This window comes from Vulpes vulpes, chromosome 8, assembly GCF_048418805.1.
Source record: "Vulpes vulpes isolate BD-2025 chromosome 8, VulVul3, whole genome shotgun sequence".
In the NCBI taxonomy this organism is placed as follows: Eukaryota; Metazoa; Chordata; class Mammalia; order Carnivora; family Canidae; genus Vulpes; species Vulpes vulpes.
The window spans coordinates 47,699,909-47,715,143 of record NC_132787.1 but is presented as its reverse complement, the minus strand read 5'-3'; the positions used below and the strand labels follow the sequence as shown (position 1 = coordinate 47,715,143).

Genomic DNA, 15,235 nt, shown 5'->3' with positions numbered 1-15,235 from the left:
TGTGTCATATGTAGTCCAAGACAACTAAAGCAATGCTAGACTCAAAATTACAGCAGGAAATGCATATGTCAGAAAAGAGCAAAGTACCTAATCTCAAGGACCTAGAAAAACAAAAAACAAAATCAAAAAACAAAGTAACTAAAAGAAAAGAAATAATAAGGAGCACATGTCAATGAATTGAAAACGGTAAAACAACTCAAAAAATAAATGTTACAAATAGCTGTTTGTTTAAAATGATCAATAAAAGTGACAAATCTTCATCAAGATCGAGCAAAAAATGAAGATACAAATGGCCAATATCAGGAACAAAACAAGGGACACCGTTATAGACCCTGTAGACATCAGAAGGTTAATAAGGTAATAGTACAAACATTTTACACACAAAAGATTGACAACTTTGAAAAAATGGACTAATTCCTTAAAAAAAAAAAAAGTAACGGGATGCCTGGGTGGCTCAGTGGTTGAGCATTTGCCTTCGGCTCACAGTGTGGTACTGTAGTCCGGGAATCAAGTCCTATGCCAGGCTCCACACAGGGAACCTGCTTCTCCCTCTTCCTACGTCTCTGCCTCTCTCTCTGTGTCTCTCATGAATAAATAAAGTCTTAAAAAACAATAATAGTAAAATAAACTAATACAAAAGAAAATAGAAAATTTGAGTATTTTAGCTGTAAAGAAATTGCATTTCTAGTTAAAAACTCCTAAAATAGATATCTTCAGGCTGGTTGCACCACAGAATTCTACAAAATATTTTTAAAAGAATTAATACCCGGCAGCCCGGGTGGTTCAGCAGTTTAGTGCCACCTTCAGCCCAGGGCTTGATCCTCGAGACCTGGGATCGAGTCCCACGTCGGGCTCCCTGCATAGAGCCTGCTTCTCCCTCTGCTTGTGTCTCTGCCTTTCATGAATAAATAAATACATTCTTAAAAAAAAGAATACGAATTTTCAAATAATCCCTTCCCAAAATACAGAAGGATAAAATTCATTTAATGAAGTTAGTATTACCCTAATACCCAAACAAAAACAGTAAAATCCAAATAAATCGACAGATCAATATCCCTCATGAATACAAATGCCAAAATCTCTATAACAAATATATGCAAATAGAATGCAACTACATATAAAAAGAACTATTCCAGGAATGCAAGGGTAGCTCAATATTTAAAAATCAATCAATATAATCCTATATTAGCCTGCCAAAAAAATTAATTTATCATATCGATTGATGCTGAAAAAATATTTGATAAATACCCATTCATAATAAAAACACTCAGAAAAATAAGAATAGAGGGGAGATTTTGTCACCTTTATAAAGAACTTCTACAAAAGCTATATGTAATGGTATATTTAATGTTCAAACAACTAAATGCTGCTAAGAAAGGAGAATAAAGCAAAAATGTCCACACCAGGAGCTCCTGGGTGGCTCAGTAGGGTGAGCGCCTAACTCTTGATTTTAGCTCAGGTCATGATCTCAGGGTTGTGAGATCCAGTCCTGAATCTGGCGCCTCTCAGCGGGGAGTCTGCTTAAGATTCTCTCTCTCTCTCTGCCCCTCCCATCACTGTCCATATGCATTCTCTCTCAAAAAAAAAAATCCACACCAATAAATGGTATCCAACAGAGTGCTAGAGGCTCAAGAAACATAACTGTACAATTATGCAAGAAAATAAAATGCATTCATATCAGAAAAAAACCTTTATAAATAAAACTGTGCTTTTTCATAGACATGATTTTCTATACACAAAATCGCAACAAAAAAAATTAAAAACCTCCTAGAACCAGTGAGTGAGTTCAGCAAGGTTACAATATGTCATAGTCTATTCAGGCTGCTAACAGAATTGTTATAGACTGAGCTGCTTATAAACAAACAGAAATGTATTTCACATAGTTCTAGAAACTAAGAAGTCCAAGATTAAAGCACCAGCAACTTTATCGTCTGGTGTAGATCCACTTCCCGGTTCACAGATAACCATCTCTTCGTTGTGTCCTTGCATGGCAGAAGGGGTAACAGAGCATTTTTGGGGTCTCTGTTATAAGGACATTACTGCTAATCAACCTCCAAAGGGCCCCCTCCAAATACCACATCTTTGGGGGTTGGATCTCTATGGGGGTGGTACAAACTGTCTATATCACAGTAGAATATCAATATAAAAATATCTATTTGATTTATGTAGACAAGCAATGAACACATTAACACCCAAATTAAAAAAAAAAAAACATTTACGATCAATTAAAAATACTGAGAAGTAAATCTAACAAAACACATACAGGATCTGTATGCTAAAAAACTACAAAATGTGATGGAATAAATCAAAGATACACATAAATGGGGAGACATACCTTGCTTCTGAATTGGAAGACGAGAAATAATAAAGATCTCAATTATCTTCCAAATTGAACTATATGTTTAAAACAATTTATTTTAAAATCCTAGCAAGATGTTTTATAGATATGATAAGATCACATTAAAATTTATATGAAAAGGCAAAAAACCCTGGAATATTCAAAATAACTTTGAAGGAAGAATAAAGTATCTTATTCTGTCTACCTGACTATTCTATAGCTATAGAAACTAAGACTATTTGGTACTGTCAAAGAAAAGCATTGATCAGTGAAACAGAATATCCAGAAGCAGATGCACACACATATGCCCAATTTCAATAGAACTATCAAAGTACTTCAACGGAGTACTTCAACGGAGTACTTCAACGTATGGCCCCTTCAATAAATGCAATTCAACATCCATTGTCACACACGAGAAAATGAACCTTGAGCTAAATCTCATACTTTATAAAAAATTAATTCAAAATTGATAAGAGATTTAAAGGTAAAATGTGAAACTAAAAAACTGTTAGAAAAAAATGGAAGACATGTTTTGGGATCTAAGGCTAGGGAAAGGTCTTATACTCAACACCAAAAACACCATTTGTAAAGGGTAGAGTTGATAAATTGGATCTCATCAAAATTAAAAACTTTAGGCCCTGTAAAGAGTACCTTCAAACAAATGTCTGGAATAGATAAAGAAATTTCAAAATCCAAGAATTAAGAAAATACAATTAGAACATGGGGAAAGGAAATTATCCATTTCACTGAAAAGAATATACAGATTTATTTTTTTATTTTTATTTATTTATTCGTGAGAGACACAGACACACAGAGAGAGGCAGAGGGAGAAACAGGTTACCTTTGGGGAATCCAATGTGGGATTCCATCCCGTGATACTGGGATCAAGACCTGAGCCAAAGGCTAAGACTCAACCACGGAGCTACCCAGGTGCCCCAGGATATACAGATTTACAGATGGTAAATACATTCAGTACAGTGAACCAGTAGGCAAATGCAAATTAAAACCACAATGAGACACCTATGGGAATGTCTAAAATTAAAAATTTCATCAACATCAATACTAGCAAAGATGCAAAGATGTAAATGGTACGTTATGGAAAACAGGTTGGCACTTTGTTAAAAAAAAAAAAAAAAAACATACGTCCCAACAATTGCATTCTTGGTCATCCAGAGAGATTGAAAATTTCTATTCATACATAAACTTATAAATGAATACTTATTAGAAGCTTTATTCATAATAGCTAAAAAATAGAAACTCAGATATCATCCAAAAGGTGAACGGTTAAACATAGTGTGCTAGACTGATACTGTAAGATTGTACTCACAATGCAAAAACAAACAGAAAACCACACTAGTGAAACACAAAACAATCAGGATGAATTTCCAGAGAATTGTGCTGAGTGGAAAAAAACAAAATCATAAGATGTTACATGTTGTATGCTTCTATTTACATGATAGCCTTGAAGTGACAAAATTAGAGAATTAGAGAACAGGTTAGTGGATCGGGTGTTACAAAAAGGAGAATGTGGGAGGGAAGCAGGGATGGCTCTAAATGGGCAAAGTGGGCAAGTCATGTAGTGATGGAAATGTTCTGTATTTTGACTGTTCCAGTGTCAGTTTGTTGGGATACTGAACTGTGGTTTTGTATTTGCATGTCCCTTAGGGGAAACACGGTCAAGGGTACAGGGGATCTCCAGTATGTCTTTATAAGAGCATATGAATCAACAATTATCTCAAAATAAAAAGTCTAATTTAAAAAATTAAAGCTCAAAAATGTTAATCGCTCCTGAAATTGGCAAGAAATATGCCCACACCCTTTCTATTGAGCCACTCTGCCTGAGTTAATCAGAGTAAAAGGACAGGATAGAGTCAAAATAAATGCTTGAAATGAAAGAAGTAATCAGAAAGGAAGGGCTGACTGTTCTAAAAGAGGCAGATCAGGAGAAAAAGCCAAGTCAGAAACAAGGTCAAGTATAGGCGATCTCCGTCAAAAGGTCAAACCAAAATTTTAAGATTTCTGCCTGAACAGACAAAAAGCAGACATAGGGAAGAGGAAAATGAAAATGCCTGGGAGTTTCAAGCACTTGGCTACCTTACTCCTGATGGCACTTCTCCATCTTCAATGGTTAAAGGTTAGCTGCCACATGACAAAGCCACCCCGCTCCCTCCAGGGACCAATGTGGACTAGAAATCAACTGACGAATATTTATGGAGGACCCACCAAGAAATAGTCAGTTCTTGGGAAAAGCACTGCATCAAATCTGACCAGAGGATTTAAAAGTGTAATAAAGATACAATTGCAAAAGAAAGTATATTATAAATAGTACCATTATGAACATCAAGTTCAAGAATAAACAGGTCAGCGGTATAGTATGATGACTTGTTCCAACATTTATTCACTATGTACCTTTGCACAAGTTTCTGAATGTCGTTGAAGTTCTGAGATTCTCCATTGATAAAGTTAGAAGATTTTAAACATAGCGTTTTATAAAGAGCAAATGAGATGAAGAAGAAAGAAGAAGAATCAAGTCTAAATTTAAGTCTTGTTCCCTAGGCCAAAAATGATATTCAGGTTACTAAATCATCTTTTGTATTCTACAATTTAAATTGCCTTACAAACTTAAAAAAGTAACAGCTTACATTTATCATATTTCTACTTTAAATATGATTTTGTGCTTTTTTAAAACAGTAAATATGCTTTTTAAAATGAGTATTCTAATCAATGCCTATGAAATTCATGAGTTTGCCCAGATCCAGATCTTGTGGACTCAGGTGAGTTGATGCTAACTAAACACAATACTAGCCTTCCTAATGAAAATATCAAATATAGTTCCACGAAATCTGAGTAAGAAATTTAATGAGAAAACTGTCCTTATGAAGAATCATCATGATTGTAAAGCAGTTGACTGAGTCTTTGATTTTTTTAGGTCTAGCTCAATACTATAAAGAACCTAAGAGGTATTCATGTTAATTTCTAAGCCCTTTCATCAGCATACTCACCCTATTATCACATATCAATTTTTGGTACTTAGATTCATTGCTATAAATATTATGACTTTAACTGTCATATAAATAACCCTTTCTTTGCAGATATGTACTTTTTATAGCTCATTTTAGCAAAGATGAAGCTATTCTAGAAATCTATAATTATAAATAAGTATGGGATATAGTTATCAGTAATTTAATAGACACAGAAACTTTGTCTTATGACAAAAAAAGACCACAGATAAAAGAATACAATCTGTAATCTGAATATATTCAAGTATTTTTCATTAAAGCAATGTTATTTCAGGAAACAAAGTGATCTGGAGCTATTCTGCAATACATAAGTGTCTTTATTTTCCTTAGGAAGCTTTATAATCTGAAATCAGTAATTCAGTCAATCCTTTGTGATTTCAATTTTAAAAAACTTCAAAGTAAGATAAACAGAACCAACAAGTAACATGGAAGTGTGTCTTGTACCAAACTTGATTCCACAATTATAGTATGCATTCTTCATCCTATTGGATTTGTTGATGTCAGGATTGCTATTCACTTTTCTTCCGAAACAGCACTTCGCACCGTGAATTCTCTCCCTCCTTCCCTTAGACTTGCCAGTAATCCATCAATTTTCTTGCCCATTTGAACAAATCAAGCTTGGAGTTAAGTGCTCCTTTCTGAGATATGGACTTGGGATAGGGAGGCAAAGAATGTATCTTTTTGCTCTGAATTTTTAAAAATATTTTACTTATTTATTCATGAGACAGAGAGAGGCAGAGACAGAGAGAGGCATGAGACAGAGAGAGGCAGAGAGAGAGAGAGGCATGAGACATCCAGGCAGAGGGAGACGCAGGCTCCATGCAGGGAGCCAGACGTGGCACTGGATCCCGGGATCGCACCCTAAGCTGAAGGCAGACTCTCAATCGCTGAGCCATGCAGGTGCCCGATTTACTCTGAACTTTTATTTGTATTTCACAGTAGCAATACATGTGGCCAATGAGCATCAATTCTGGAAATACAATGGGATTCTCTCCATGACCTAATGTATATGTGATGTCTGCAAATATCGTCTAAAAAGTTATTCTTACTAAGGTACAACCCTGTACAATGCATCTAATAAAATGAATTTCCTAACCTTTGTGATAACATCCTTTATATATATCCCAATTAGATTTTGTTGTTGTTGTTGTTTATTACTTTGGACAGAAATTTTGTATCATTGTAGATTTGTAAAATTGCCCTTGTATTCTCATAGGTTGTATTCTTTTATAGTTGTTTTTGAGTCTCTTCTATTTTGTCATCTAAAAGGCAACAGCACTATCATTTAACATACTGTACCTTTCTTTGACAAACTGTGTTTTTCTGTTGAACGCAACGGTCTCTATTACCTGATATTTTCGAATCCTTGAGTTCCTTTTGCTTGATATACCTTTGTCTATCCATTTGCTGTAATATTTTCCTCTTCCTGACTCATTTCTTTCTCATCCTAAGTATCATGAACTAATCTGAGAATCCCCTTCAAACAGGAAAGTAACTCTGGTCATCAGATGTGAAGTACTGAGGTTTCAGACAGCTTTGTTTTGCTCTTCTTTTAGTCTCTTTCCCTTAAACCAGAACAAGGAAATTCTCTCTTAGCCTTAACAACTGTTCTCCTAGGTTTACCAAGGTCACAAACCCTGAAGTCAGCAGAGGAGCAGAGGGCTGCCTGGGGACCAATGCTTTAGCAGACTCCTCTGGGGGGAAGAAATCTATTGTGAGTTCCATAGTGAACGATGTCTCTTTGCTCTGAAGCCAATTTCAGCTTCAATTTTTTTAAAAAAAATTTTCTCCTCTGATTTCTCCTTCACCCCACTTGTTGAACACATTTTAGAAATGTATCGAACTGTCTCATTTTCTGGGTGTATCCTGCTTAACAGGATCCTTGCAGCCAGCTATCTCCACACATACATTTTTCTGCCTTTTCAATGAGGTCCCTGGAAGCATGGGGAGTTTAAACTCCTACCTGTCACATGCCATTTTGAACCTCAAGCCAACACTATAAATTACATTTTCAGCTCTGAGTTTCCACATAGACATTGTGAAATAAAAACTTTTGCTCAAATTTATCCAAGTCTAGCTACTTCCATAACCAGAGGATTTTAACGAAGAAAATACATGTCCCAATATCAATAAAATGATTCAATTCTCATAATTTTTAACATAATCAATTCCTTGTCATCCATTTAAAGATCAAATGAAGAAATAAAAAGCCTGAGTTGGGTGCAGAGAGGAAGCAAAATATCTATTAAAATACAACACTGGTGAATGATATAACAAAGTTAAAATATATTTTTATTTCTCTATAGGAGAAATAAGGCAAATGTGGCATGACATAGGTTCAGAGTCCTGGAGATAATCATGTAGTGCAGTATCCTTCCTATCAGCACGTGGTCTAGAACCAGACTGCACGGGTTCTTAGCTCGGATGCACCATTAGCCAGCTATGTGGCTATAAGCAAGTACTTAACTACTGACAGTCAGCTTCATCTGCCATATATAAAATATGGTAGCAGTGTCTACCTCACTGTGCCTCTGCCTCTTTCTCTCTCCAGGTGTGTCATGAATGAATAAAAATTTTAAAAAGACCATATTTAATAAAAAAAATAACCACTAGCTAAGAACACAGAGACCCAACACTCAACAGCATCATCAAAAAGATGGCTTTCAATGATTTGTCCAACATGAAACCATACTTATAAGTAACTTTCCTGGATATATTTACTAAGTTTTTGGTGGAGTAGAGCTATATTGCACACCATATTCATATTCAGCCCACAAAAACAAAAAATTGAATACTGTCATATTCACAAAAAACACAGATAATAATAAAAGTCTAGCTTTGGCGTGCCTGGGTGGCTCTGTTGGTCAAGTGTCTGTTCCCAGCTCAGGTCCTGATGCCCAGGTCCTGAGATTGAGCCCCGCATCAGGCCCCCTGCTCAGTGGGGAACCTGTCTCTTCCTCTTCCTCCCCCTGCTCATGTTCTTTCTCTCCCTCACTTACTCTCTCAAATAAAGAAATTCTTTGTTTTAAGTGTACCCATTGTATTTTTTAAAGATTTATTTATTTACTTAAGATAGACATAGAGGCAGAGACACAGGAGGAGGGAGAAGCAGACTCCATGCCGGGAGCCTGATGTGGGACTGATCCCGGGACTCCAGAATCGTGCCCTGGGCCAAAGGCAAAGAAATTCTTTAAAAATAAAAATAAGGAAATTTCTCCCTTCTTCCACATATAACTCTCAGATCTACATGCTTCTCTCCCAACCCCACTGCCACTACTTTAATCCATGCTCACACCACCTTTGCCTGAATATAGCAGCCTTGTGTCAAAGTCTCCTTATTGTAACCTTGCCCCTGCTCCATGCCTCCCTCACAGTGCTCACGGCATGAGCTTTTTACATTTTTTATGTATATTTTTATTGGAGTTCAATTTGCCAACATATAGCATAATACCTAGTTCTCATCCCATCAAGTGACCCCCTCAGTGCGCAATACCCAGTCAACCCATTCCCTGCCCACCTCCCTTTCCACCACCCCTTGTCCATTTCCTAGAGTTAGGTGTCTCTCGTGTCCTGTCTCCCTCACTGGTATTTCCCACTCATTTTCTCTCTTTTCCCCTTTACTTCCTTTATTCCCTTTCAGGACACTTTATATTCCCCAGATGAATGAGACCATCAACACAGGGGTGCCTGGGTGGCTCAGCTGGTTAATTACATGTCTTTAGCTCTGGTCATGATCCCAGGGTCCTGGGGTGGAACTGCTGAGGGGGGAGCCTGCTTCTTCCTCTCCCTCTGCCACTTCCCTTCCCCCACCTTGGCTCCTGCAGTCACTCCCACACATGCTTGCACTCTCACTGTCAAATAAAACCTTAAAAAAATAAAAATTAAAAATTAAACATCAACATCACATCAGTGACCTGCTTAAGCCATTGAACTTCCAAACTTTATATATGAGACTCTTCCTGTTTGGCCTTTCTTCCTTTCACCATATACAATCCACTGCAGACATTCCAAAGCTCTGGGGCTCCTTCAAATGCACTGTTTATTTTACAATCCATACCTTCCCCCATTTGTTTATCTTATGACTCCCTGCCAAGTAGTCTTACAAAATATGGCTTCAATACATTACTTATCCCTCCATAGAGCTCTGTTCAACCATCACCAAGTCCGGTCACATTCGTAATTACCTCCCTCCAAATCTAAGCATAGGTGGATCACAGTGTACTTCATTCCAGTGTGCCTGCCAAGTACCCTCCACCAGACTGAAAGATTTTAGAGAGCAGATACTAAAAAGCTGGACTTCTACTGCCTAACCAGCATGAGTAGTTATTTGATCAACACACACACACACACACACACACACACACACACACACACACCTTTAAGGTAAAACAAGCAACAGAATTTACAGAGGCCTAAGCTTGAGTCTGACTGCTACATCAGTATCACTTTAAACTCATAAGCCTTCCTAAAGAAATAACAGAAATGCTGCCCACCTTGCGATCCTCAAGGCCATGATCTGAGGCTGTAGTGGGACAGGTGCTCTCTTGTTCAGACATGTAAGTAAGCCTACCCACACTGGCTTGTGGACACACCAACGGAGATGACTCACTCTCACAGGGGGGCTTCTGAGGAGCTGCTGAACCAAAAGACTCTAAAGCTCACCTGAAAGGGAGAACATCTCATGATTAGTCTTCCATTCCCTTATATAACATTATCTCCACTAACAAAAAGCCTTTTCTGCCTGCCCAATGGGCTTGTTCATCTTAGGCTCTGCTCTACCTGCCATATATAACTCACGCATGGATTTTCAGTCTTAGTTATCTAAAATTCTAAATCATATCCTATTGAATGACTATTATAAAAGAAAAAGGCCGGGGCCTTTAAAAAAGATTTTATTTATTTATTCATGAGAGACACAGGGAGAGAGATGTAGAGACACAGGCAGAGGGAGAAACAGGCTCCATATATGAAGCCCAATGTGGGACTTGATTCCGGCACTCCGGGATCACATCCCCAACTAAAGTCAGACACTAAACCGCTCAGTCACCCAGGCATCCGAAGTCCGTGGCATTTTCATTAATAAACCTCATACATAGTTGCCTAACAATGTTAGCTATTCATTTGGTAAAGACTTTTTTTTTAAAAAGATTTTATTATTTATTTATTCATGAGAGACGGGGGGGGGGGGGGGGGGGTTGTGCAGAGACACAGGCAGAGGGAGAAGCAGGCTCCATGCAGGGAGCCTGATGTGGGACTTGATCCTGGGTCTCCAGGATCACATCCTGGGCTGAAGGCGGCGCTAAACCCTTGAGCCACCTGGGCTGCCCTTGATAAAGACTTTTTGAATACCTGATATAAAGCTTTGAGTAGAGCACAGGTAAAAGAAAGAATCATGTAGTAAAGTGCTAAGAAATGCAATCAGTCCTACATTGCTGAGGGGAATATGGAGTGGGACAACTTCTGACTGAGCAATTAAGCAATGCATACCAAAGCCACATCGACTATGACACCTTATGTCTAGGAATTAGGGAAGCCTGGCCCAGGGCACGATCCTGGAGACCCGGGATCGAGTCCCACGTCGGGCTCCCGGTGCATGGAGCCTGCTTCTCCCTCTGCCTGTGTCTCTGCCTCTCTCTCTCTGTGACTATCATAAATAAATTTAAAAAATTAAAAAAAAAAAAAGGAATTAATCCTAAGGGAAAAAATTCAACGATGACCATAAAGATTTGCCAAAAGGAGAGATATGAACATGTAAGAGAAATTAGGCTATAGAAATTATGGCACAAACTGAAATAAAACACTATTCAGCTATTTTAAATCATGCTGTCGAGTACTACCCTTTGACTCTGAAAGATGTTTAGGACATTACAAAAAAGATTAGAAAGCAACAAATACATTAAGATGCCACATGGATCTCATATACACACCACCTTCTGTGACCCAATCCCCAGCACAGAGTCAGCCCAGCCCAACGCAAGGAGAGGAAAGAGGCAGGACCACCTGAAGAGAATGGCACAGTCCCAAGGGACAGGAAGCACTGCTGCGATGTCAGCTGCTGCACCTGCTGCATGTACACTCTGCCATTTAGTTTCAATTCAGCCCTATTGGACAGAATTTTACCAAAGCCCCTCTAACTGCACAAAGTTCAGAATACCAAGCTGGGCAACAAACACAAAGAGAATCTCATTCTGAATTTTGGATTTTTAAAAAGCCCCCAAAACAAGACAGTGATATTGACAAAATCTAGTTAGTGAATTTCTAACCAATGGACACAGAACATTAACAAAATTGCTTCAGGCCTATTTTAGCATACACATGACATGTGTCTGCATGGGTTCCCATATGTGCATACATGCGTATGCACAAACACCCACACACAGGGTCACACACACACACACACACACCATGACACAGCATGAAACACGTTCTGGGTTATCGGGGTGATATATGGTATTAGCCTAGTTCTTTTTTTTTAAAAAAAAAAAAGAGAACATGAGTGGGGCTGAGGGGCAGAGGGAGAGAGAGAAGTAGGCTCCTCAATGAGCAGGGAGCCCAATGCAGGGCTCAATCCCTGAAACCCAGGATCACGACATGTGCTAAAGGCAGATGCTTGACCAATGGAGACACCCAGGTGCCTAGTCTAGTTCTCTGATTAAAAGAAAAATGCAGGGATCCTTGGGTGGCTCAGCGGTATGGCGCTGCCTTTGGCCCAGGGCACGGTCCTGGAGTCCCAGGATTGAATCCCGCATCCAGCTCCTGGCATGGAGCCTGCTTCTCCCTCTGCCTGTGTCTCTGCCTCTCTCTATCATAAATAAAAAAATAAATCTTTTAAAAAAGAAAAAATAAAGGAAAAATGCGTTTTGGCTGTATTATTTCAAGTAATGAGAACTGTACCATCCGAACACTTGGAAAGAGAGGTTCCTGGGTGGCTCAGTCAGTGAAGCATCTAACTCCTGATTTCAGCTCAGGTCATGAACTCAAGATTGTGAGATCAAGCTTTGCATCAGGCTCTGAGTGTGTAGAGACCCTGCTTAAGATTCTCTTCCATTGAAAGATGAATGGATGAAGAAGATGTGGTTTATGTATACAATGGAATATTACTCAGCCATTAGAAATGACAAATACCTACCATTTGCTTCAACGTGGATGGAACTGGAGGGTATTACGCTGAGTGAAATAAGTCAATCGGAGAAGGACAAACATTATATGTTGTCATTCATGTGGGGAATATAAATAATAGTGAAAGGGAATAGAAGGGAAGGGAGAAGAAATGAGTAGGAAATATCAGAAAGGGAGACAGAACATGAAAGACTCCTAACTCTGGGAAACAAACTAGGGGTGGTGGAAGGGGAGGAGGGTGAGAGGTGGGGGTGAATGGGTGACAGGCACTAGGGGGGCACTTGACGGCATGAGCACTGGGTGTTATTCTGTGTAATGGCAAAATGAACACCAATAAAAAATAAATTTATTATTAAAAAATAAATTAATAAAGATACTCTTCCACGCCTACTGCCACCCTGATGAAAAAACCAACATGTAAATAAAGAGAAATTTTAGTTGAGACGTCAAACTTCAAAGAAATTCACAGCTGCCAAGGCACCAGCCACACAGATACCAAGGTGGTTCTCAATTAGAAGGCCGATGTCACCTCTATGGACCTGCTGGAAGCCAGCCAGAGCCCACCTAGTTAACACGAATGCTAATAAGCATCAAAACTTATCAGATAAAGAACACTTAACATAAAAATGTCGCCACTGAAGAGATTAACATTTTGACCAACAGGATACCCTGAATATGAACAACAACAATTACTGAGGGGAGCCTGGGTGATTCAATTAGATTAACATCTCCCTTCGGCTCAGGTCATGATCTCAGTGTCCTGGCACCAAGCCCCCAAGTCAGGCTCCCTGCTCAACGGGGTGTCTGCTTCTCCCTCTCTGCGTGCCCTTCCCCTTCCCAGTCCAACCCCATGTGTGCACTTCTCTCTCTCAAATCAATATTCTAAACACACACAAACACACGCACACACACACACTTAAGAATACCAGTTGGCAGAAACCAGAGAAAAAGAATAAAAATATCACACTCAAAATAATAAATCACACTCATTTTACCATAATGAAAAAGTACAAGGAGGGCTTCAATTAAAAAACACAAAATCAAAGTCAATGTTCGCAGCAATAAAAAGCGTGATTCGTGCTACAGAAACACAGTGATGCAGAGGATGATGAATCCTTGAGTAGCTACCCCGCAGTAGAGTGAATGTATAAAAAATGAAAATTAGGGAAAAGAAAACAGTCCTAAGTGACTAGAGAAGGGAGTGTTAACTAATGAGAAACCATTCGTTCCTCAAAAGGAAGAGAGAATAGATGGAACTCAGCCAATTACCAAAAGTAACAGAAAACAAAAAACTTCCTCAGCTGAAGAAATTAACTGTGTATAGAGTTTATCATAATCCTGGAAAACCAACTAAGAAACTGACACAGGCATTTCAAGGTGATAAGGGAAAAAAGTAGAGAAAGCTGCAGTAGGAACCTAAATTAACAGAGTTGGAAATGAGGCTTAGATGACAACGCATGTTATCCGACAGGAGAACAGACACACAGCATGGCCACAGTCACTCAACGGTGCGCTCCAACAGCTCCTCCAACACGAGGAGCTACTGGTACAGGTACCCACTGGATGAATCTCAAAAACATGTTAAGTGGAGGAAGCCAGACACAGAAAAATGTATGAATCCATTCAAATGTGGTAAGAGCCAAAACTAAATTAGGATGATACAAATCAGAAAATTAGTGGTATAAAAGGGGTGGGGAAGCAGGAGAACTGACATGAAAACGGCAAAGGACTGTGAATGGGGGGAAGGGGAGGAGGGCGGGGGGTGGGGGTCAGTGGGTGACAGGCACTGAGGGGGACACTTGACGGGATGAACACTGGGTGTTATTCTGTATGCTGGTAAATTGAACACCAATAAAAAATTAATTTATTTAAAAAAATTTAAAAATATGACACTTTAAAAAGCCCTTATAACTTGATGGTTAAATTAGTTTACAGGATCAGTTAAAATCTGTGAACTATCAGGATTCTTCTAGTATTTACCAATCTCAAGGCTTAAAACCTCAAATTAATACTATAAGATAAAAAAAACTAAGCCTTTAAGCTATTTCAATTTTTTAATAATAGATTTATTTTTTATTGGTGTTCAATTTACCAACATACAGAATAACACCCATTGCTCATCCCGTCAAGTGCTCCACTCAGTGCCCGTCACCCATTCACCCCAACCCCTGCCCTCCTCCCCTTCAATCACCCCTAGTTCGTTTCCCAGAGTTAGGAGTCTTTATGTTCTGTCTCCCTTTCTGATATTTCCCACACATTTCTTCTCCCTTCTCTTCTATTCCCTTTCACTATTATTTATATTCCCCAAACAAATGAGAACATACAATGTTTATCCTTCTCCGATTGACTTATTTCACTCAGTGTAATACCCTCCAGATCCATCCACGTTGAAGCAAATGGTGGGTATTTGTCGTTTCTAATGCTGAGTAATATTCCATTGTATACATAAACCACATCTTCTTTATCCATTCATCTTTCGATGGACACCAAGGCTCCTTCCACAGTTTGGCTATTGTGGACATTGCTGCTAGAAACATCGGGGGGAGGTGTCCCGGCATTTCATTGTATCTAAATCTTTGGGGAAAATCCAAAACAGTGCAATTGCTGGGTCGTAGGGCAGGGCTATTTTTAACTCTTTGAGGAACCTCCACACAGTTTTCCAGAGTGGCTGCACCAGTTCACATTCCCACCAACAGTGTAAGAGGGTTCCCTTTTTTCTGCATTCTCTCCAACATTTGTGGTTTCCTGCCTTGTTAAT

General features: G+C 38.8%; 1 protein-coding gene across 6 annotated transcripts in view; it reads right to left on the bottom strand.

The window, feature by feature from the left end:
* The window catches only part of LOC140599936 (uncharacterized), a 102,186-nt gene that overhangs the window by 75,136 nt on the left and 11,815 nt on the right, over positions 1-15,235 (bottom strand). For all 6 annotated transcript variants that reach the window (XM_072766435.1, XM_072766437.1, XM_072766438.1 and 3 more), the window contains one exon: positions 9,852-10,020. In XM_072766435.1, coding sequence (XP_072622536.1) covers positions 9,852-9,871 — 20 coding nt within the window. In that variant the 5' untranslated portion in view covers positions 9,872-10,020. The remainder of the gene's footprint in view (positions 1-9,851; positions 10,021-15,235) is intronic.